This window comes from Dermacentor andersoni, chromosome 2 (assembly GCF_023375885.2).
Source record: "Dermacentor andersoni chromosome 2, qqDerAnde1_hic_scaffold, whole genome shotgun sequence".
NCBI lineage: Eukaryota > Metazoa > Arthropoda > Arachnida > Ixodida > Ixodidae > Dermacentor > Dermacentor andersoni.
Genome location: NC_092815.1, coordinates 207,563,806 through 207,587,496, shown reverse-complemented (window position 1 = coordinate 207,587,496; position 23,691 = coordinate 207,563,806). Strand labels below are relative to the sequence as shown.

Genomic DNA, 23,691 nt, shown 5'->3' with positions numbered 1-23,691 from the left:
GCAATAACGCAGGAGCCCTACCTTCAACGATGTGCCGGCAGATCTGAACAAAAAATATTTCAAACAATTAAGTGTGTTTCAGTCCACCCTTTCGCACCTGTCCAACTGTCCATGTCTACGAAAACCTAGTGCTTCCTCAACATTTGATGGCGTCAAGTTTGTTCAGGCGGGCCGTGTCGCTTCTACTTGTCTTTCTACTACTGTCTACTGTTTTCTACTAGCCATTAACAGCATTTTGTGTGTTTCCCCTATTTTCCTTTTTTCGCCTCACCCGCGCGGAACGCTCCGCCGCTGTGCACATGTCTTTGTTTTGTTTGTCTGTTGTTGACATTTTTGGTATACGAAACTAACGTGAATAAACGCCTTAAGTTAACTACTCGCCCTGTCCCCATGGCTTGAACCCACCGCGGTCGCAACTCACTGCGAACCACGGGTTAGGGCTCACAATTACAGATCTGACTGTTAGGGCTGCTTCGAAAGTGCTAGCTAGCGACTGCCGCTCCGCTGACATCGTGCGACCCAGGTAAAAGCCAAGTCCGCAAGCGCGAACTCGAGTAATACCCCTATAGACGAGAAAACCATGGCCAGGCGGCGCTACTGCGCCTCCTGACAGCGCCCCCAATGTGGAAACGTGATGCAGCGCGGTCGTGCCGTGGCGCGGTCTCCGCTTTGTTTACACCGGTTCGCCCGCGCGTTTCTTCGCTGCTCGTTCTCACGGCGCTCAGTTTTCGACGGCGGCAGATCGCCTGCTTGCGCAACAGCGACGCAGAGATTGCAATGCGGTTTCAAGAAGGCTGCCGACGCGGACAGATTCTTTCGTGGCGGCAACCTCACGAAAGGGGAGCGTCTGCTTCCGCACGTGTACGGCGTTCAACGAATCGTGGACGGTGATGTGACAGTGAAAGCCAAGTGCGTGTCACAGGTGTCCAAGATCGTATACGATGTCGATTTAGAGGTATACACCAAGTTCAGAAGTTTAGCCACTTTATTTCTATATGATGCAGGCACAAAGCGGTCATGCATACTTGCAGAGATGTGGAGCGGGACGGTGACGATTGCCGTTAGTTTCCTCGGTAGCTGAGTGCGCGCACACGGCTGCTCTCATTTTGTGCTTCCCCCTTTTGCTGCTAAATTTCTTGGCTGGAGCATTAGTAAATTACACGTTAGTGTTCGTTCTGATTTGCGCGGAGCTGTCAGCGAACAACGGCAAGCGTTATCGATGTCTTTGCTTCGCAAAGCCTGCTTGTTTTTGTAAATTCGCATGCTTTTGGATGGCTCCCAGGGAGTGTCATCAGCACTGCGAGCACAGAAAGAACACATGTATTAGGCACAAATGAGCATGGAACGTTACTAACGAGAAAGACCATCTTCCCACCTTCAACAACGTGGCCTAGCCTATAGCTCATTATACACTCTCAGGCTTAGGTTCAGGCAAATCACAAATTAAGCTGTTTTTGGCAAACTGTCATCATCATCATCATCAGCCTGATTACGCCCACTGCAGGGCAAAGGCCTCTCCCATACTTCTCCAACTATCCCGGTCATGTACTAATTGTGGCCATGTTGACCCTCCAAACTTCCTTATCTCATCTGCCCACCTAACTTTCTGTCGCCCCCTGCTACGCTTCCCTTCCCTCGGAATCCAGTCCGTAACCCTTAATGACCATCGGTTATCTTCCCTCCTCATTACATGTCCTGCCCATGCCCATTTCTTTTTCTTGATTTCAACTAAGATGTCATTAACGCGCGTTTGTTCCCTCACCCAATCTGCTCTTTTCTTATCCCTTAACGTTACACCTATCATTCTTCTTTCCATAGCTCGTTGCGTCGTCCTCAATTTAAGTAGAACCCTTTTCGTAAGCCTCCAGGTTTCTGCCCCGTACGTGAGTACTGGTAAGTTTGCCATTGAACACAACAATGGCAAACTGTACATGCCTTTAATACATGGTGATTCGGAGATGCTAGTGCCTGTAACTTGTGATGCCTATTTCTTGCCCCAATAACGTCACTGCGTGGCACGAAGAGAACTGCATTATAAAGCTAACGCAGTAATGTGAGAAGTTGGGCGAGTTGGTGATTAATCATCATACCGTGTTGGTGAAGCAGCGCACTGACCAGTACAAATAGGAGAGACACAAGCATAGCGAGTGTCTTGTATTCATGTGTGTGTCTGCCTTGTCCTGGTCAGTACGCTGCTTCACCAGAACACTAAAGCAGTTTCCTTCCCAGGATACACGAAATCCTAGAACACAACAGCCAAAACACACATCTGCTCAAAATTAACAATTTAAATACTACATAGGCGCATATTGCTTTGAATCGTGCTGCAATAAATATTTAGTGTATATCACGCCTTATTCAATGCAGATGTTGGAGTCATTGCAACTCATCACATTAATCAGCAAGGTGCGTTTTCACTGCTAATGAGGATCGGCTCGTACTGACTGCTCCGCGAAATGAACCCAGACCACGTTAACAGGCCTTAGGACCAACAGCACGAGCGCAAGCATTAGAGATACATGCCTCACCAAAGCAAATCTAGTGCCTCGTCGGGCGAACAGCTAAAGTAAGCTTGCACCGATGGCCGGCTACTACAGGAAACGAAGGTTTTTGGCAGGAAGAGTGAATCAGCAAGAATGTGCAAGGTGGTAATTGCCTTAAAGCAAGCTTGGATATTGTGAACTTAGAAAGCATGGCCAAACAACAAACATAACGCGCACGTCTCGATCGGCTGCTTTCCGATCTGCCGCTTACCGACGCACGCGACGACCGCGGCTTGCATTAAATGCTGTCTGCTATCAGACAAAACTAGCGCGCGTCCCCTTTCGTTACCTGCACAACTAGTAAATTAAGTTGCAGCGTTTGGAAAATGGAAATAATTCTCTAAAGCTCGTCCATGCCGATTGCGAGTGAAGGCACAGTAGAATCAAATAAATTCGGGGGTTTTAACTGCCAAAACCATGCAAAACCACTAAATCATTATGAGGCACGCTATAATGGTTAGTCTCAGGAATACTTATTACCTCCGGGGGTTCTTTAACGTGCACAAAAATCAAAGCACGCGGTAACAAGGGCGTTCTTGCACTTCGCCCCTATCGAAATGCGGCCGCTGTGGCCGGGAATCGAGCTCGCGTCGTCAAGCTCAGCGTCGCAACACGCATGCATTTACCGCTAACAAGCAGCGGATGTCAACACAATTCAACAACGCGGCATGACTAAACAAACGGTTGGACGCTAAAAACAGGCATATCACTATTCCGTTTCATCGAGCAGCCGCGATATTGCACGCGAATACGAAAGTATGGTGGTTACTTGACTCGGCGCACTGCAATTATCCATGCTTGTCGTCTGACCTTCTCGTACCACTTCCCCGGAAATCTGTAGAATTTCACGGGCGGCGTTCGACCTTTCGTGTTTTCGAGGCTGCTATGGCAATCAACAATACAGCAGTATTGCGTGCCACCTTTCCTTGCTGATGAGGTCGCACTCGCCATCGCAAAAACAACGCGCTCGAGAGTCGAGCCAGCACGAGCGCTCCTGCCGAACAGATCACGGGCGCGCGCTCGCGCAGCGACGACCCTCGAAACTTCCATCGGTCCGCTAGGGGAGCATTCGGCGCTGGTGCCGCGCGGGCAAACTTTAGGTTGCCTCGTCTATAGTAGTATACAGGTTGTCCCAACTATCATGCACCACGATTTAAAAATATGCAAATGACACATAGATGGACAGAACCAAGGTAAAGTCGTTTGCCCTCGCTTGGAGACACTCAGATTATATTTTGCATTCTGCTTAATTACATAAGTTTTCTTAATTATGAAACTAATTAATTAATCAATTAATTAATTTCTCATATATTATAATGAGATGAAAAGTGTCAATGAGAAAATTGTAGAGCAACAAGAGAAACTCCCGATACAGCTTTCTGTTGCTGAATACGTGCTACATAGATGTAGCATGAAAGAAGCCCGTGAATACACGCCAAGTGCCTCGAGCGGACAATCGCGCAGCTGGCCGCTATGGGGAACCAGCGCTGGATAGGCGGCGCGTCGAAAAGAGTGCGTTGCACGCCGCCCTGGCGATGAAACGCGGCATATTCCAGCCACACAACCAGACGACACACACATACGCAGCCGTATTATAGTTCGTATGTTTCCGTTTTCGCGCCGCTTCAAGTGGAGTTTTTGTAATGAAGCTAGCGCCATCAAGTGAAGAAATGACGAAAGAAGCTTTTTAAGCTTTATACATTTTTCACAGTGCGTCGCGGCGAGCACGTGTGTTTCTTTAACGGTTGCGTTGTGTATCGATGCCATGCTTGCGTGGCTGCCTGCCTCGCAAATCTAGCAGTTATGGCTCCGGTCGTGCTGCGCTATGGTTTCGTAAGTATTAATTGGCCTGAAGATATTCCATATTTCTCTGGCTAGACATAAAAAATTCTTATGTTACTTCGCCACAGCAGTCAATGGAGAAGAAAGCTTTATCGCATCAGCAGCTGACTCGCGCAAGCAAAGGTTTGAGTGCTCGGCTGCTTGATCCGTAACGATCCTGGCTACATTTAGCACTAATTACATTAATTTGCCGGATGCATCTCAGCGCCGAGTCCTCATCCGCATGCGCATTTTTATAAACTCATAGGTGGCTTAGTCGCGCGTGCGCCGGCACTATGCGCATACAACTCGTATTACAAGGCAGCTTCCCTCCCACATAATTCTTGGCAATGAATGGATAATTTTTACCTTTCGTATCGTTTACTTGGTGCGGTGGCGTTGGAAGGGGCTTGGCGGTGGCATTGCGAAGGAAAAATGGTACATATGCCGGATGGTGCATGCTATTGCTCATTTTGTTTCCGACGAAATACCGACAGCAGATTCTGCTGTTTGGTACTGTCTGCCATGGCTGACCATCTTCACTATCGAATAAACCAAGGATACACGCGAAATTTGATTTAGAAACCAGCCCGACACCGCTTGACAGGGCGACAAGACGGGAGCTTACTCCACTCGCCTGATTGCTTGGATCCAACGCCGCCTCCGTTCTTGTTCGTAGGGTTTAGATGGAAAGACGCAGAAGGATACATCCTCCCTCATCCCGACTTAGTTGTGGCACTTGTATACGCAAGAGTATCGTCGGCGCCCTTTTGTTTTCCTTCGACTTTAAGGGCACGCAACGCAATTTTCGTCCGCGGGGGAGGCTGCATTGTGCACGTTCTGACCGCCAGGGCGGCGCTGCAGGCGCCGTGAAAACTCCAGCGCTGGTTCCCCATATATACTTATATTCGCCCACTTTCATCCCCCCCCCCTCCCTGTATGATTTTCTACATTTCGATTTCAACCATAGCTACTTCCACCGATCTTTTCCTTAGCTTCATTGTCTGTTTGCTTTATATGGTCAAGATATATATATATATATATATATATATATATATATATATATATATGTGTGTGTGTGTGTGTGTGTGTGTGTGTGTGTGTGTTCTGATCACTGTTCACGTCTATCGTCTTCCGCTATTTGGAAGGTGCGAGAAACGGCTGCTTCAGAAGAGGCGGCGGTGGGAAACCTGTCCCCCGACCTCTCGATGTTCGTCACTGGAGCTCCTCCCGGGTCGCCGCTTACCTCAGGCGTCCTCCGTCATATCCCAAGACGAACAACCACCTTCCAGAGCACTTTCCAGAGAACTAAAGACGACGCACCTAAGATGATTACATATGTACGGATGAAGACGAGGGCAGTTATGAACAGTGCTCCCAACATATATGTAGCTTGAGATAACCTATTGAAAACACAAGTAAAAATTGTCGCAAGAACCACCAAAAATGAGTGTCAAAGTCAGCGATAGCTTTCCTGTGTTATCTGCTGCATATTCACGTGCCATCCGTGAATCATAATGCATTTTGGGCACATCAGTAGAGACACGAAGTGGTGAACCACAATGCTGAATAACACCACGACACAGTAAGAACCAGGAGCAACCCACCCTATCCCTAATATCCTTGCTGCAACTCCATTGCAATGATTATTCATCAAGTGGTCTCGCTCAACGCTGAGCTGCGTGTTGCGGATGGGGCGCTATTGCTTTGACATATGTTTACGGCTGCATACCCTTCGTGTCACCTTGACAACATCCATTCTGGGGGAAATGGCCAAGAATGGGCACGTACCGATATTCCAAACGCTAATTTATCTGTTCGGGCACATACCCAGTGATCCATGTTGTCTGCTCGGCAAGCCAGCCTGCCGGCCCTTGCTTTGTACCCGGGCTACTAGACAACTTGGATCGCTGGGTATGTGGCGCTGTTTATTCTGCGAGATCGTTCAGTTACCAGAAATGGCCAAAGCAGCTAAAGAGATCTGTCGCTATAATTGTTGGTGCCAATATCCGACGCTCTCTGTCCGCCGGCAGTAATGTATGCGGTACCAGCGCCGCACGTGCAGACACTTTCTGACGTATATACGTACTCACCGTCGGACGTGCTCATCGTGCCCAGCCATTTCGCCCGTGGCCCCCTCCGGGCGGGAACGGGACGCAGCCGGCTGGATGCGCCGGTACCGCTGCGTGGTGGACGCTTCGCCTGCTGGAGCGTGGGCATGCAGATGCCCCAGCGCGGCTCGCAGCGGTAGCCGGCGGCGCAGCAGCTGCCATCGGCGCAGCACACCTGGCCGTACTCGTACGGGCAGCAGGAGTACGTTCCCACCGGGTACTCGGGCGTGTGGCAGCAGCTGTTGCCGGCGGGGCACGTGGTGTGGTCCTGGCACTCGACGGTCTGCTCTGGGCACGGTGACGGCGAAGAAGAAGATGCAAACAGTTCCTTCCTGAAGTCGGCTGAGCGGAGCCCAGCTCTGCCGTTAAGATATGCTGAAATAGTCCCTGCGATTCTCTCTTCAGTGATTCTTGAGCTACAATTTCGTAAATGCGTGGTCAGCGTAGACGAAGTTGCTGGAAAAAAATATAGGTTTAGGCGTTTCTCAAGCAACTCCGCGGCACCACATTGCACAAATTGTTGAAACATAATTTAGCAAAGTAAAGTTGTAGGCCCGTTGGTGAGACGTAGTGAATGAAACCGCTACGGACACAGGACGGAGGGAAACCGTCTCCCTCCGTCCTGTGTCCGTAGTGGTTTCATTCACTACATTTGTTGAAAACATTTATTCGAGCTAGTGCCTGCCTGTGCTTCGGTCAAGATGCGGCGCTAGTTCGCACTTGGTTGTATACTATCCATGACTTGCTGTACATTCTCCAGGAAAAAAATAATCCATGAAACAGCCACCGATTAAGATTTTCAACCATACAGGTCTCACAGTTGCATACTTCGCTACTCTTTCTACCGTAATGTGATTTAACTGGAGAATAAACTACCAAACGCTATTGTTGCACTAAAAGATGTCGCTGGATATTAACATGCTCTGGAAGCGCACTTACGTCAATTTCTGTTTTCATTTTGATGTGCCGATTAGTATACATGATTTGATAAACGTGATTGTTTTGTCCCCTCTGGCGCAGGAACAATTCCTAGGGTCTGAGTGCTGGCGCACTCATACATTAAAGACAAAAAACAAGAAATCAAAAACAAAAATCTACAGCAGAATGCAAGTAAAAGAAAATTAAGAAGGAAAACATAAGCAAAACAGTGAGAATAAGGCGTAATACGAGAAAAAAAACACAATGAATAAAAAGAACAATTACGAAGAGTGCATATAAAACAAAACGCAAGGTAAACACGAAATAAAAAAGGAGGAGAAAGGCAGTTGAACAATGCGTCAAATTTCTATAGACGGTGAGTATTGGTGATGACCAGCAGGAACATGCAAAGGTCTACGTTCTCTGATGATCTTGCACGGAATGCGCAACATGATACAGCTGAGGAGTTCGGTGCAGGTGAGTAACCCGTGAAGGAGTTTGGAAAGAAACAGAAGGTCAGCGGCGATTACGTCGGCAGCGAAGGCAAATGTCTGCGACAGTGCTAGAACAAGACCTAGTGTTCGTAATAATAATAATAATAATAATAATAATAATAATAATAATAATAATAATAATAATAATAATAATAATAATAATAATAATAATAATAATAAATATTAATAATAATAACAATAATCAAGAACCATGGCACCTGAAACAAGCGAGAAAGAGACCAAACCAAGCAAACCGCGAGCGAGAGCTGACGTGAGGAGACGAGAGTACGAAACGAGTGTTGGGCGGACCCGCGTGACAACAGCTTCCTGCGGCGCGCACGTCACTGAATGCGCCACTCTCATTGTTTTCCGCCGTTCGCGGCTCGCGTCTTTCATCTCCTGCTCCGTGCTCACTCTCACCTTTCGCTGTGCTCGTTCGCTCGGTTACGCCGCCGTTCGCCGCAGGAACGGGCGCCTAAGAGCTGCACTCTAAAATCTGAGGACTACCACTGATGATCTGTGAACGTGAAAGCATTAATGTCCAATTTAATGCCGCTGAGCGATCCTTCGAGTTTTTCGCTGCGAGGAATGTTTGCGTTAATGCTCATACTGGCCGCTGTGTTTTGGGAGAGTTGACGACGATGGTGGCTTTCGCTGCCTGCTTCTTCGCTCGTTTTGCTGCGTTCTTCCGCTCCCTTACTTGGTCTGCGGTGTACTGGCGTGGACGGCCACGTTTCGCTACTTCCGAGGCTGCGGCCGCCGCCAGACTCCATAGCGGTACGTGCTGCCGAGCCAGCAAGCAGCCTGCGGTGCCAACGCCGTATGCCACCGACATGAGAAGTTAGGTGCCTTTTTTTTCGCTGCTGCAGACATCGCCGGCTTTTTCACTCAATTAGCAATTTCACGCTTTTGCGTCAACGTTATGCTGTGCAAGGACACTATCTGGCAGTAGGGCACTGCTCGGCTATGGCTAGGTACTTTAAGACTAAGCGCTGCGGCGGAAAAGTTGGCAATGTAGATGCACAACAGGCAGACGAGTAAGTATACTTAGGTGCACTGTAATTCCCTTCAGCCCCGAATAGCGAGGCAAGCGCAGATACACGACATTTTTATATCTTAAGATGGTCACCAGCAGACCAATATGCAAACGGCAGAGTTAAGTGAGAAGAGGCGTAATAGTAGATCAAGTAGCAGCTCAAGGAATGAAAGCGACGCGACCACGAAAAGACAAGACGAACAAGCGCTGTTTTTCAAACGAAGCTTTAATAAGGACACGCGACAAATACAACGCGGAACGGCACCAGAACGAGACGGAAGAAAACAATCAAGCCTTTTACAAACAGACCTATACATGGAGCACATGGGGTGAAATACGATTCACATACGCTGCTTCATCCTTTGTTCGCGAAACGGAGGACTGACTTAAACGTACATGCGCGTACTTATGAATATATGTTTCAGCAAATCTCACGGGTACGCGATCTTCGTGTCTCGTGACTATAACGGCACTGTGGAAAATTGAGGGCGCATCCACACGAGTGACGATTGAATTGAATGCGTGTTGTTTAGTGGAAGGACCAGATATGGCCAAAGAGTGCCATGCCAGCGTTAGTGACTTCGCAGTGGTACGATGAATTCTGAGTAGGTGACATGTGGGTGTAAAGGGGCCTGAAATTAGTCGCTGTAAGTTGAGTAAAATCTGGATGTAATAAGGTTATGGCAATTACTACTGAGGTGTACTATGAACATAGAGAATGCATTGCGAAAGAATGGTACAATATACAAGATATGTTAGATGCAAGAATTGGGAAGAACCACTACTGCCTAAACAGAGCCCTTGAAACGCAGGGGTCTGAAGGCGTGGGCTATATAAAAGTAATATCAAAGCAGCATCCTCTGGAGAGAGGATGCGCTACGAGTTTATTGGGCTTATAACATGTAGGACATCATTCAAGAAAGCGAGGACTGCTTTGGTGTTAAAAGCGGTTCTTAACCAAAGAACATAGGCGGATGCGGACGAAAACAACAGCGGTATGCGAGAGGAAAATTTTTCGTCCTTTCCCTTCCGGGTTCCCTACACTCCAGGAAGACGTGGAGGACGGTCAGCCTATCATCACATCTACCACATGTTGGTGGCATTGTTACCGGTCAGCAGAAATTTTTGATTGCCATATGTGTGTCCTATTCTGAGACGACACAATAGGATATCTGTCTTCATGTTTTCATAGTTACATACTTAACCCCGTGAAGCTTATTGCTCGTTTCAGCATTCCACATACGTTGCCAGTGGCTGCGCAGTTTGGTCCGCATGAAAGGCTTCATTTATGTGGCAGGGGCAGCAGGAGAACGATTAATACCTTGCGATGCAATTTATTCATTTGGGAGTCAATCAACCAAATGAATCAATAGCATCGCAAGGTATTAATCGTTCTCCTGCTGCCCCTGTCACAGAAATGAAGCCTTTCATGCGGACCAAAGAGTGGGGTTGAAGATTAATATGCAGAAGACAAAAATAATGACGAATACCCGGGCAAAGGAAAAAAAGTTCAGGATCGCCAGTCAGCCTCTAGGGTCTGTAAAGGAGTACGTTTACCTATAGGTCAATTAATCACAGGGAACCCTGATGATGAGAAGGAAATTCATAGAAGAATAAAAATGGGTTGGATCGCATACGGCAGACATTGTCAGCTCCTGACTGCAAGCTTACCATTATCATTGAAAAGGAAGGTGTAAAATCAGTGCATTTTACCAGTGCTGACGTATGGGGCAGAGACTTGGAGTCTGACGAAGAAGCTTGAGAACAAGTTAAGGAGCGCGCAAAGAGCGATGGAACGAAGATTGCTCGGCATAACGTTAAGAGACAGAAAGGGGGCGGTTTGGATGAGAGAGCAAACGGGTATAGACGATATTCTAATTGACATCAAGAGAAAAAAACCGTTGGACCATTAGGGTTGCAGAATGGATACGAAGAGAAGGGAAACGCAGTCAAGGACGGTAGAAGACTAGGTGGAGCGATGAAATGAGGAAATTCGTGGGCGCTAGTTAGAATCGGTTGGCGCAGGACAGGGGTAATTGGAGATCGCAGGGAAAGGCCTTTGTCCTGCAGTGGACATAAAACAGGCTGATAATGATGATGATGATGATGATGCTATTGATTTGGCGATTTCTTCGGCACATTATCCTCGATTCCTCTATGGCCAAGAACCCAGCACATTACTACATGTCTATTAGATAAGTAAATGTTGCAGAAGAGTGAGTAAAGCTCAACAAAAACAGGATTTTTATGCCTTTGTAAAGACAACGCATTTACAAGATTCACAAGTCGGTGAATATTATTGCTTTCTCAAGTTTTAATTTCTTTATGTTTTACCACGGACAGTACTGCATAAGCTTCTGGAGTGAAGATGCTTGTTAGGGGGTTCTATACGTCAGATATGGAAACAGAGGGACAAAAAGCAGTGTAAGATACACCAGCATGTGACTTTGGCGGGTCGGTGTGGAATTCAGAGCGAGAGTATTTTGATTGAAGTTCACGGAAATGCATTGCAATTCCGAGCTCGGGAGCGTGATTTGTGACCTCTGCAAAGGATACATCACAATCTATCACCTGCACTCCCAGAGCGGTAGCAGCTTATCTGGAGGCATTAGACGATGTTCGACATCACGGTGCAGTATCACCAATGTGACCGCCATCATATACTCCATCTCACAAGCTGGTTGCAGCACTGTGGAAGCTACACGAATTCTTAGCCAATAGGAAGGCCGAATGCCCTTGGAGATGTGCTCATCCGGGCCGCGTCGTCCACGCAGCGTCTACTTGCCGCACTGTTACATGTTCCGTAGTTGGTGGATTGACGCAAAAATTGTCTTGACGGCGTAATCATAAGCTGCGTTTACATGCACGCAACAGCAGGGCTTCGTTTTACCTGTGCGCTTTCCCTGCAATTAGTTTACAGCCTCTTTAGCAAGTAGCACGGGCGAATGCCCGCACAAATTTTCACCGCGCCACAGCGTCTGCTTGGCGTCTGCTTTGCGTTTGCCCGCTACCGTCATCACGTACAATGCTAGAGCGGGGTAGTGATGCAGAGAACAATTAGGCCTTGATAGCGTTCCGCATCGTCAACGCATCACCATAGATGGATGGATGGATAGATGGATGGATGAATGTTATGGGCGTCCGCTTTAGAACGGGGCGGTAGGTTCCGCCAGCAAGCTCTTGCTATTATACTGCCTAATGTCCTACCTAGGTTAACAAAGAAAACAAGAACAAAAAGCACCAGCACCAGGACGAAAAAAGAAAGAGAGAACAAGAAAGAAAAAAATTACAGAAAGACCCCCATGGGAGGACCATGGGAGGACGTTGGGGAGGCGAGAGGTTAAGGAGCATTGAGGGGTGTCGTTGGCGGCATGTTTTTGTGGCATTAGAAGAGCTGGTCAGACGGTCAGTGCGCGAGTAACACAAAAGACGAAAAAAAAAACAAGAATTGAAAGAGTGACTTGAGTAGCATAGCAGCAATACGTCGAGTAATGCTGAAGTAGTTGAAATGGCGACGAGGAGTCTGCGGTGCAGTGTATGGGGTAACTGAAAGGCAGCGGCATGGTCTTTCAAGGAGCATTGCCTCAGTCGCTCAACGTAGGTGCCGTTACGGCGGCATCCAAAAATGGCGATACCCTGGGCTGAGGCGCCGAAAAAGGCTTATTGACTTCGGAGTGTGTTGGTGAGGGTGTTTTAAAAAATATATAAAAAAAGGAAAAGATAAGGGGGGGACCGAAACCGGAATAACAAATAGGAGGGTGACGTGCGCAGAAGCGGGCGGGGGCAAGTGTACATGGGAGAAGGGGGTCGTACAGTTGATATTATTACGATGTCATAGAGCGATGCTCACGAGACGAGCCGCCGCGAGAACGACGAAGAAGTTGGTCGGTGCCCATGGCACGAGCGATTGTCAGCCTGGCTGCCTGGCTCCAGTGTAGATAGCACGTAAATAGCATCTTTCGCCTGTGTCCTTCCACACGTAACATTCTGGAGGAGGTCAGCGATCCCCGTCCTCACCACGGAACTCCGAAGTGGTCGGCACACCGAGCTTGTCACCATGCGTCCCGGTGACGAACCCGCCTCTGCAACGGCTTCGACTTGTCCCACTGCTCCAATCGTCACGGTTGCCCCACATCGTGACCCAGGTGTGTTCTCTGGCCTGGAGGGACAGGATGTCGACGACTGGATCAAGCTCTATGAACACGCCAGTGCTAATAACAGGTGGGACCCAACGATTATGCTCGCCAATGTCATGTTTTATCTCGGCGGCACCCCACGCGTGTGGCACGAAACGCATGATGACGAAATAACCAGTTGGGACAGTTTCAAAGAAAAGCTACGGGAACTGTTCGGCGACCCCATTGGGCGCAAGGATGCCGCGAGAAAGGCTCTTTCGTCTCGTGTTCAGTCAGCTACAGAGCCATACGTTTCCTACATCCTCGACGTCTTGGCTCTATGCCGTAAAGCTGACGATAATATGTCCGAGCAGATAAAGTGGCACATGTGCTAAAAGGCATCGCCGACGACGCTTTCAATTTGCTTGTTTTCGGCAACGTCTCGACTATCGACGCCATTATAAAAAAATGCCGTCGCCTGGAAAAGGCTAAGAGCCGCCGTATCTCACAGCACATTGCGCGGCTACCCAACACTGCTGCTACGTCGACATGTGAGGGTCGACGGCGTCAGACCACCACCTGTGACGACGTCACCCGTATTGTTCGCCGCGAACTCGAGGCCGCCTGTTCGCCAGCCTTCTCCACGACGCCTCCCGATCCGCCCGCAACCGCCATTGCGATGATTCAGGGCGTCGTCAGACAGGAATTTGAAAACATGGGTCTGAACACCGTGTGTTCTACGTCTCGACCCAACGTTCCCCAGTTATCTAGCGGCCCTCCTCGTCCCCGGCAGTCCTTTTCTGCCACATCTCGCCGCAATCCGTCCGAATGGCGTACTCCTCATGACATGCCGATCTGCTTCCACTGCTGTCGCATCGGCCACGTCGCCCGTCACTGCCGCAACCGATGGCCACCACCTCCTCGGACTTACGCCGCCACTTATTCCCGCACCTTTGGACCTTCTGTACCCTATGCCACCCGGCATGAACTCACTACCGCTGATGCCCCTGCTCCGAACCTTCGCTACAGCCACTCGCCCTCACCTCGTCGCCACCAGTCTCGTTCGCCCCAACCCCGCCGCTTCTCTTAGCCGCCTATCGCCTCCCGGACCCAGCCGGAAAACTAGGCACTGCAGCTTCTGGAGCTGAAGCTGCGTTGTCGACCCTACCCTCAAATCCTCTGCTCACGTTACCTACTAACCGAAACATTCTTGACGTTGACGTTGACTGCTATCCTGTCACGCCACTCATCGATACAGGAGCACATCTTTCTATTATGAGTGCTGCTTTCCAACGACGACTGAACAAGCTCCTCGCCCCAGCGTTGGCACGCCTCGTCCGCGTTGCGGATGGCGGTACTGTGCCTATCATCGGCATGTGTACGGCACGTGTCAGCATCGCCGGCCGCCACACTCCTGTCCTCTTCACCGTAATTGCTCATTGCCCCCACGACCTCATTCTCGGCCTCGATTTTCTCTCCGCCCATCCTGCTCTTATTGACTGCTCTTCCAGTACCCTTCGCCTTGAATTGCCGATGCTCGCAGAACCTTCTGACACACCCCACTGCCGCTTACGCCCCACCGGCTTTCTTCGCCTGCCGCCAAAGTCCATTGCCTACATTGAACTGTTGTCTTTCCCACCAGTTCCTGATGGCGAGTACCTCGTCACTCCTCTGCCCGACATCCCAATACAGTATGACGTCACCGTGCCTCACAGTAAACTTACTATTACTGCGAACTACACTCGCATGCCTGTCTGTAACTTTGGATTGGCAAAGCAAATTCTACCGCAAGGTATTTGCCTTGCCGCCATTGATTGTCTCGGCGATCAATACGTGGCAGCGTTATCGACCAATGGTTCTCGCGAGCTTAGCATGCCCCTCGCGCCAGTCTCGGGCGTCGATCCCAACATAAAGAAAATGGTTGCGACGGACCTGCCCTCTACGCAGGCTGCAGACCTTTGCGAATTATTATCGTCCTACCGCGATGTTTTCGACTTCGACGATCGCCCTTTAGGCCAGGCGCTCGCGGTCAAGCATCGGATTCTTACTGGCGATGCTGCGCCTATTCACCGACGACCGTATCGAGTTTCTGCGTCGGAACGCCGAGTAATTCAATCTGAAGTGAACAAAATGCTCGATAAACACATCATTGAGCCTTGATCGAGTCCCTGGGCGTCACCTGTGGTGTTGGTTAAGAAAAAGGATGGCGCGTGGCGCTTCTGTGTAGACTACCGTCATCTGAACAGCATTACAAAGAAGGACGTCTACCCGCTCCCACGTATAGACGACGCCCTTGACTGCCTGCACGGTTCCAGCTATTTCTCGTCTATTGATCTTCGTTCGGGATATTGGCAGATTGCTGTTGATGATATGGACAGAGAAAAAACTGCGTTCATCACACCTGATTCCCTATACCAAATTAAAGTAATGCCGTTTGGATTATGCAACGCCCCTGCCACCTTCGAGCGTATGATGGACTCCTTGCTCCAAGGTTTCAAATGGTCCACATGCCTCTGCTACCTCGACGACGTCATCGTCTTCTCGCCAACGTTCGACACTCACCTTGAGCGTCTCACAACTATACTTGATGTATTTCGAAAGGCGAAGCTGTCGTTTTGGCCACCGACAAATTACTCTTCTGGGCCATCTCGTTGACGCTTCCGGAGTACAGCCTGATCCCGAAAAAACTCGCGCTGTCCGAGAGTTTCCGGTTCCGAAGACAGCCGCAGACGTTCGAAGTTTTGTAGGGCTGTGCTCGTACTTTCGTCGTTTTGTTCCAGATTTTGCGTTAATTGCTAGGCCCCTAACTAATCTTTTGAAGAAAGACGTACAATTCTTGTGGGGTACTGCAGAAGCGGCCGCCTGCTCTCGTCTCGTCACTCTTCTAACCTCACCACCCATTCTCGCCCACTTCGACCCTGATGCCCCTACAGAACTACGTACAGACGCCAGCGGTCATGGCGTAGGTGCCGTCTTAGCCCAGCGTCAGCGTGGCAAGGATCGCGTTATTGCTTATCCGAGCCGCCTCCTAGCAACATCGGAGTGCAACTATTCCATTACGGAACGCGAATGCCTTGCTGCTGTCTGGGCGGTTGCGAAGTTCCGTCCTTACCTTTACGGTCACCCTTTTTCCGTCGTCACTGACCATCATGCTCCCTGCTCGCTCTGAGCGCTAAAGGATCCTACAGGCCGGCTTGGTCGATGGGCTTTGAGGCTACAGGAATTTTCATATTCCGTGGTGTACAAGTCTGGCCGCCTGCACCAAGACGCTGACAGTTTGTCGCGTTACCCTATTGACGACTCTGACGCCTCCAATATTGCCAGTGCTTCTTGCGTATTCTCTGTATCCCAGCTGCTTCATTTCGCCGACGAGCAACGCCGTGACGCCTACATCAGAGCACTCATCGACCGTTTTGAACACTCTCCGGCCGATGTTGCTCTATGCCTCTTCGTCCTCCGCGACGATACTCTGTACCGTCGTAACGTTCATCCGGACTGCTCTGAGTTCCTACTTGTAATACGTAAACACCTCCGCTCCACCGTTCTAGAAGAGCTTCACGACGCACCAACGGCAGGACACCTCGGCGTATCTCGAACCTATGACCGTGTACGTCGCCGTTTTTTCTGGCCGGGCCTTGCCCGTTCCGTACGACGTTACGTCGCCGCTTGTGAACTTTGCCAACGACGCAAGAAGCCTTCCCAGCTCCCCGCTGGTTACTTGCAGCCGCTCGACATCCCTGCCGAGTCCTTCCATCGTGTCGGCTTGGACCTTCTAGGCACATTTCCGGAATCCACGTCAGGAAACAAGTGGGTTGCAGTCGCGGCGGACTACGCGACCCGCTACGCCGTAACCCGTGCTCTTCCGACCAGTTGCGCAACTGATGTTGCGGACTTCCTCCTACGTGATATTATTTTGATGCATGGTGCTCCGCGTCAATTGCTTACAGACCGCGGCCGCACCTTTTTGGCCAAAGTCATTGACGACATCATGCGTGCCTGCTCAATACAGCATAAATTTACCACCTCCTACCACCCCCAAACGAACGGTCTCGCTAAGCGTTTGAACCGCACCCTTACAGACATGCTATCCAAATACGTTTCAGACGACCACCGTGACTGGGACCTGGCTCTACCTTACATTACCTTTGCATACAACTCTTCCCGTCTCGAAACTGCTGGCTTTTCCCCGTTTTACCTCTTGTATGGCCGCGAACCGACGCTCCCACTGGACAATGTGCTTCCGTCCGCCACAGCTTCAACTAGCGATTATGTCCGTGATGCAGTCGCTCATGCTGACCATGCTCGCCAACTTGCGCGCGCTCGTCTACAAGTGTCTCAAGACAAGCAGAAACAACGCTACGACCTCCGTCATCGTGATGTCCATTTTGTGCCTGGCGCCCTCGTGTTGCTTTGGTCACCATCGCGTAAAGTCGGTCTTTGTGAAAAACTGCTTTCCTGTTACACAGGCCCATATCGCGTGATACGCAAAGTGACCAATGTCACCTATGGAATCGTTCTAGCCACGCCCACTACGTCCTCCGCTGTGACAACCAGTGACATTGTCCACGTTGCCCGACTCAAGCCCTACAACTCTCCATGCACCCTGGATATTTAACAGCACCGTGACGGTGCTTTTGCCGCCGGGGGTAATATTACGATATCATCGAGCGATGCTGAAGAGACGAGCCGCCGCGAGAACGACGAAGTTGGTCGGTGCCCTTGGCACGAGCGAGTGTCAGCCTGGCTGCCTGGCTCCAGTGTAAATAGCGTGTAAATAGCATCTTTCGCCTGTGTCTTTCCACACGTAACAATAAAAGCGTAAAAATCTTAAAAGAGTATACTAAATTGAGTAGTAGGCAGAAAAAACTTCTCGAAATGGAACAGTAGGTGAGGTTAAGAATTAAGGTTAGCTAGTGGCATAATGTGTTTTGTGTCTTGGTTGATGATATGAAAATTTCAGATTTAGGTTACCGCTTTTGAAGATTCCAAGTTGCCACGTGCCAAATTAATTTCCGTCGGGTGTAGGCAATTAAACTTGTGTATGAGGTATGATTCCGTTGTTACGAACGGCCCGCTGAGGTGCAAGTTTTGCCAGCCAGTTGCGACAGCGGCGTCAACTTTTCTTGGAAAGCCACCGTCATCCTATAGCCAAACGGCGTCACTAAACCTACTGTGTATACCAAGGACAACGCGCTCCGTCCGCCACTCTGCGTCGCGGGATTGCCAAGATGAGTTCGACGAACCAGGCTTTGTGACTAAACACGCCACCGCCGACCCGGTCTGCCGGGAGCGGGGGAGTTGCCGAGGGAACGTATTTGGCGGCAACGTCCCACGCGCCTTTCAAGACGCAAGACAATGGAGAACCGGCGGCCGCGCTGCGGGGTCAGCTCGGGGAATAAGATGCGCCTTTCCTGACGTAAGCCCCGAGTTCTGTGAAGACCGTCTGACATCGGTGGGGACCGTGAACCTGTGCGGAAGTGTGTGTGTGTAAGCCCTCCCGCAGGAAGGCGGCTCGTATACGTCTACTGATCGAACGTTTCCCTCACAAATCGAGGGAGGACCGAGTGTTTACAAACCGCTGTAGTGCGGTTGCTCAGTGTACTTTCTCTCGCAGTCATGCTAGACTGATGAACTGCAACGTCCTTACGTAGATACTGTAAATAAACCCATATTCCTCGTTCTCGATGAGAAACAGTCCTTCCCTTCAACAATGTCCTCAGCGTGGATAAGTTGGACGACGGCATGGGCCAGCTACCATTTAATTCATGCCCGACTCCAATCTTGACAACGGGTTACGAGCGATGGGATTGACCTCACAATCCTAACACCGTATGTTTACTTTCGCGAGGGGAATGTAAATTTGGTTGTAGTATATAGAGCCTTGGTCTGTCGAATATATGACCATGTTCATTAATGTGGCTGGCTACTGCTTTAGGTAAATTGTGTTTTGTGTCCGCGCGGTGACCGTTGAGTCTTGTATGAATTTGTTGTCCAGTCTCACCTATGTATTGTTTGCTACAAGCGGCGCATTCTAGACAGTAGACTACATTGTTTGATGTGCAGGTGAAAGCCGAAGTTACCTTGCGTGCGTAATTCGACGCTGTACTTTTTACTGTAGAAGTAGATTGAATATGTTTCCATGTTGAGCACCTGGGGCGGCCACAGGGACTGGTTCCCAACTTCCTCTTTGTCTTTAGCTTGGCGTGCACAAGAACATCTTTAAAATTAGTGTTGCGTCTGTAGGCTACTCTGGGAGGGTCGGGAAAAATCTTATTAAGTTTCTCGTTGCTAGTGAGAATTGGGTAGTATTTCCTGAGGATGTTATTCACGTTTGGGAGTGCGTTTGAGAATTTAGTAGTAAGAAGAGGCGTTGTTGTTCTTGTGATGCTCGGGCGGGGTTTGAGGACCTCGGCTCGATCAAGTTTGGTTGCAGCGGTGTAGGCTGTTTGAAGGTCACTGTTTGGGTGGTTCCTGTTTGATAGGTTTTCTTTAATGTAATCGAGTCTACCTATGTAGTCTTGGTTTTCAACGCCAATGCGACGTATTCGTGTGGCTTGGCCTTTAAAGATGCCTTGTTTGCAATGTCTGGAATGGTGGCTGGTATAATCTAGGTACTGTTGTTTGTCGAAAGGTTTCCTATACAGCGTTGTCTTTAGCTCCCCATTGTCAATGTATATTGTTGTGTCCAGAAAGTTTATGCGCGCAGTTGAGGATTCTGATGTGAATTTTATTGTTGGGTGAAAAGAGTTTAGAAATGCTTCATATTTATCCAGACTGTCTTGACCATGTCCCCATATTATGAGTATGTCGTCTATGTATCGTAGGTATGTGTGGGGCTTGTCAGTGCAGCGCGATAGGAAATCTGTTTCTAGAATCCCCATAAATATGTTCGCGCAGGTTGGTGCAAAAGGCGTACCCATGCTTGTACCATGCATCTGTAGGTAGTAACTCTCCTCATATTCGAAGTAGTTATGTCTTAGAACTAATTCAAGGAGAGACAAGTAGACTTCAGTAGAGTGTTGTGCATTGTGTTTAGACAGCGTTTGTTTTATCGCGAATAAACCACCAGGGATTCGAATGTTGGTGTACAGCGCCGTGACGTCTAGTGTTGCGAGAATTGTGTTGTGGGGTAATGTGCCTTTAGTATTAATGTCCTCTATAATTCTCAGCAGGTGGGGCGTATCTTGTACAAATGATGGAAGTGCTTTTGGCAAGTCACCAAGGTAGGGGTTAAGGAATGTGGAGATGCTCTCTGTCGGGGTGTTGTTGTTTGATACTATCGGGAGACTTGGTATAATAGCAGTGTATAGTTGAGCGGATGGAATTTTGTGAATTTTTGGAAGGAGGCAAGAACGCCCCGCAGTTTTGTTGCTTGGTTTAAGAAATTTGTATTCTGATGGTGTTGTCAATTCATCAGCCAAAAGTGATTTCAGCCTGTTGGTAATTGTCACTGCGTAGGATAATGTCGGATCGTTATCTAGCTTGCGGTAATGTTCTGGGTTGTTTAGTTGTCTGTAAACCTCGTGCTTGTATCTTTCTACTGGCCAAATAAGTATACTTTCACCCTTATCTGCTTCCTTAATGACAATGTCATTCCGGCAACTAAGATTGAAGCCATTTGAACCTATTCTGAAGCCATTCTGAAGTCTGAAAAAACTGCCAACTTTAGCCTCATTCTCGTCAACGGGCAACCCTGTACTCCTCCGAACTCATTCGGCAACGGGCATCACTATCGAAATAAAGTTTAGTTGTTTTGCTCACCTCAAACGAAGCAGTCGGTTCTTTTTTGACCTACCATAATTTCCTCAATATTTGATGCCGAAACCCGGGAGAAACGATCGAACTTACCATTGAGGCAACGAGGTCAACAGACGTCGACACCACAACGAGCTCGGGGAAAGCCAGCAACGATCCTCTGGCAGAACACGGTCGACGAGGCGCGCCTTCAACAACAAGGCCTAGGGACGCCACACCCAACCGAAACCGACACCACGACTCAAGCCCCATCGCAGTAAGCGAACTGTAAACATTGATGCCACGATAGAACTGCTCAAACTGAAAAGAAGTGCATTGAGAACTCAAGTGACAAAACTGATTTCTGAAGCGGACTTATTCTTGGAGAGCCATGTAGACAAAGGAGCTCTTAATGTATTGTCTGCGAGGCTTCATCATCATCATCATCATCATCATCATCATCATCAGCCTAGTTACGCCCACGGCAGGGCAAAGGCCTCTCCCATACTTCTCCAACTACCCCGGTCATGTACTAATTGTGGCCATGTTGTCCCTGCAAACGTCTTAATGTCATCCGCCCACCTAACTTTCTGCCGCCCCCTGCTACGCTTCCCTTCCCTTGGAATCCAGTCCGTAACCCTTAATGACCATCGGTTATCTTCCCTCCTCATTACATGTCCGGCCCATGCCCATTTCTTTTTCTTGATTTCAACCAAGATGTCATTTACCCACGTTTGTTGCCTCACCCAATCTGCTCTTTTCTTATCCCTTAACGTTACACCCATCATTCTTCTTTCCATAGCTCGTTGCGTCGTCCTCAATTTCAGCAGAACCCTTTTCGTAAGCCTCCAGGTTTCTGCCCCGTAGGTGAGTACTGGTAAGACACAGCTGTTATACACTTTCCTCTTGAGGGATAGTGGCAACCTGCTGTTCATGATTTGAGAATGCCTTCCAAACGCACCCCAGCCCATTCTTATTCTTCTGGTTATTTCAGTCTCATGATCCGGATCCGTGGTCACTACCTGCCCTAAGTAGATGTACTCCCTTACCACTTCCAGTGCCTCGCTACCTATCGTAAACTGCTGTTCTCTTCCGAGACTGTTAAACATTACTTTAGTTTTCTGCAGATTAATTTTCAGACCCACCCTTCTGCTTTGCCTCTCCAGGTCACTGAGCATGCATTGCAATTGGTCTCCTGAGTTACTAAGCAAGGCAATACCATCAGCGAATCGCAAGTTGCTAAGGTATTCTCCATCAACTTTTATCCCCAATTCTTCCCACTCCAGGTCTCTGAATACCTCCTGTAAACATGCTGTGAATAGCATTGGATAGATCGTATCTCCCTGTCTGACGCCTTTCTTTATTGGGATTTTGTTGCTTTCTTTGTCGAGGACTACCGTGGCTGTGGAGCCGCTATAGATATCTTCCAGTATTTTTACATATGGCTCATCTACACCCTGATTCCGTAATGCCTCCATGACTGCTGAGGTTTCGACAGAATCAAACGCTTTCTCGTAATCAATGAAAGCTATATATAAGGGTTGGTTATATTCTGCACATTTCTCTATCACTTGATTGATAGTGTGAATATGGTCTATTGTTGAGTAGCCTTTACGGAATCCTGCCTGGTCTTTTGGTTGACAGAAGTCTAAGGTGTTCCTGATTCTATTTGCGATTACCTTAGTAAATACTTTGTAGGCAACGGACAGTAAGCTGATCGGTCTATAGTTTTTCAAGTCTTTGGCGTCCCCTTTCTTATGGATTAGGATTATGTTAGCGTTCTTCCAAGATTCCGGTACGCTCGAGGTTATGAGGCATTGCGTATACAGGGTGGCCAGTTTCTCTAGAACAATCTGACCACCATCCTTCAACAAATCTGCTGTTACCTGATCCTCCCCAGCTGCCTTCTCCCTTTGCATAGCTCCTAAGGCTTTCTTTACTTCTTTTTGCGTTACCTGTGGGATTTCGAATTCCTCTAGGCTATTCTCTCTTCCACTATCGTCGTGGGTGCCACTGGTACTGTATAAATCTCTATAGAACTCCTCAGCCACTTGAACTATCTCATCCATATTAGTAACGATATTGCCGGCTTTGTCTCTTAACACACACATCTGATTTTTGCCTATTCCTAGTTTCTTCTTCACTGTTTTTAGGCTTCCTCCGTTCCTGAGAGCCTGTTCAATTCTATCCATATTATAGTTCCTGATGTCCGCAGTCTTACGCTTGTTGATTAGCTTAGAAAGTTCTGCCAGTTCTATTCTAGCTGTAGGGTTAGAGGCTTTCATACATTGGCGTTTCTTGATCAGATCTTTCGTCTCCTGCGATAGCTTACTGGTTTCCTGTCTAACGGCGTTACCACCAACTTCTATTGCGCACTCCTTAATGATGCCCATGAGATTGTCGTTCATTGCTTCAACACTAAGGTCCTCTTCCTGAGTTAAAGACGAATACCTGTTCTGTACCTTGATCCGGAATTCCTCTAGTTTCCCTCTTACCGCTAACTCATTGATTGGCTTCTTGTGTACCAGTTTCTTCCATTCCCTCCTCAAGTCTAGGCTAATTCGAGTTCTTACATCCTATGGTCACTGCAGCGTACCTTGCCGAGCACGTCTACATCTTGTATGATGCCAGGGTTCACGCAGAGTATGAAGTCGATTTCATTTCTAGTCTCACCATTCGGGCTCCTCCACGTCCACTTTCGGCTAACCCGCTTGCGGAAAAAGGTATTCATTATCCGCATATTATTCTGTTCTGCAAACTCTACTAATAACTCTCCTCTGCTATTCCTAGAGCCTATGCCATATTCCCCCACTGACTTGTCTCCAGCCTGCTTCTTGCCTACCCTGGCATTGAAGGCGCCCATCAGTATAGTGTATTTTGTTTTGACTTTACCCATCGCCGATTCCACGTCTTCATAAA

At 48.7% G+C, this 23,691-nt stretch overlaps 1 protein-coding gene across 1 annotated transcript in view; it reads right to left on the bottom strand.

Annotated features, from left to right (window-relative positions):
• LOC126540192 (progranulin-like) overlaps window positions 1–23,691 on the bottom strand; it is an 86,996-nt gene that overhangs the window by 13,297 nt on the left and 50,008 nt on the right. Inside the window, exon 4 of the mRNA XM_050186979.3 lies at window positions 6,458–6,763. Coding sequence (XP_050042936.1) covers window positions 6,458–6,763 — 306 coding nt within the window. The remainder of the gene's footprint in view (window positions 1–6,457; window positions 6,764–23,691) is intronic.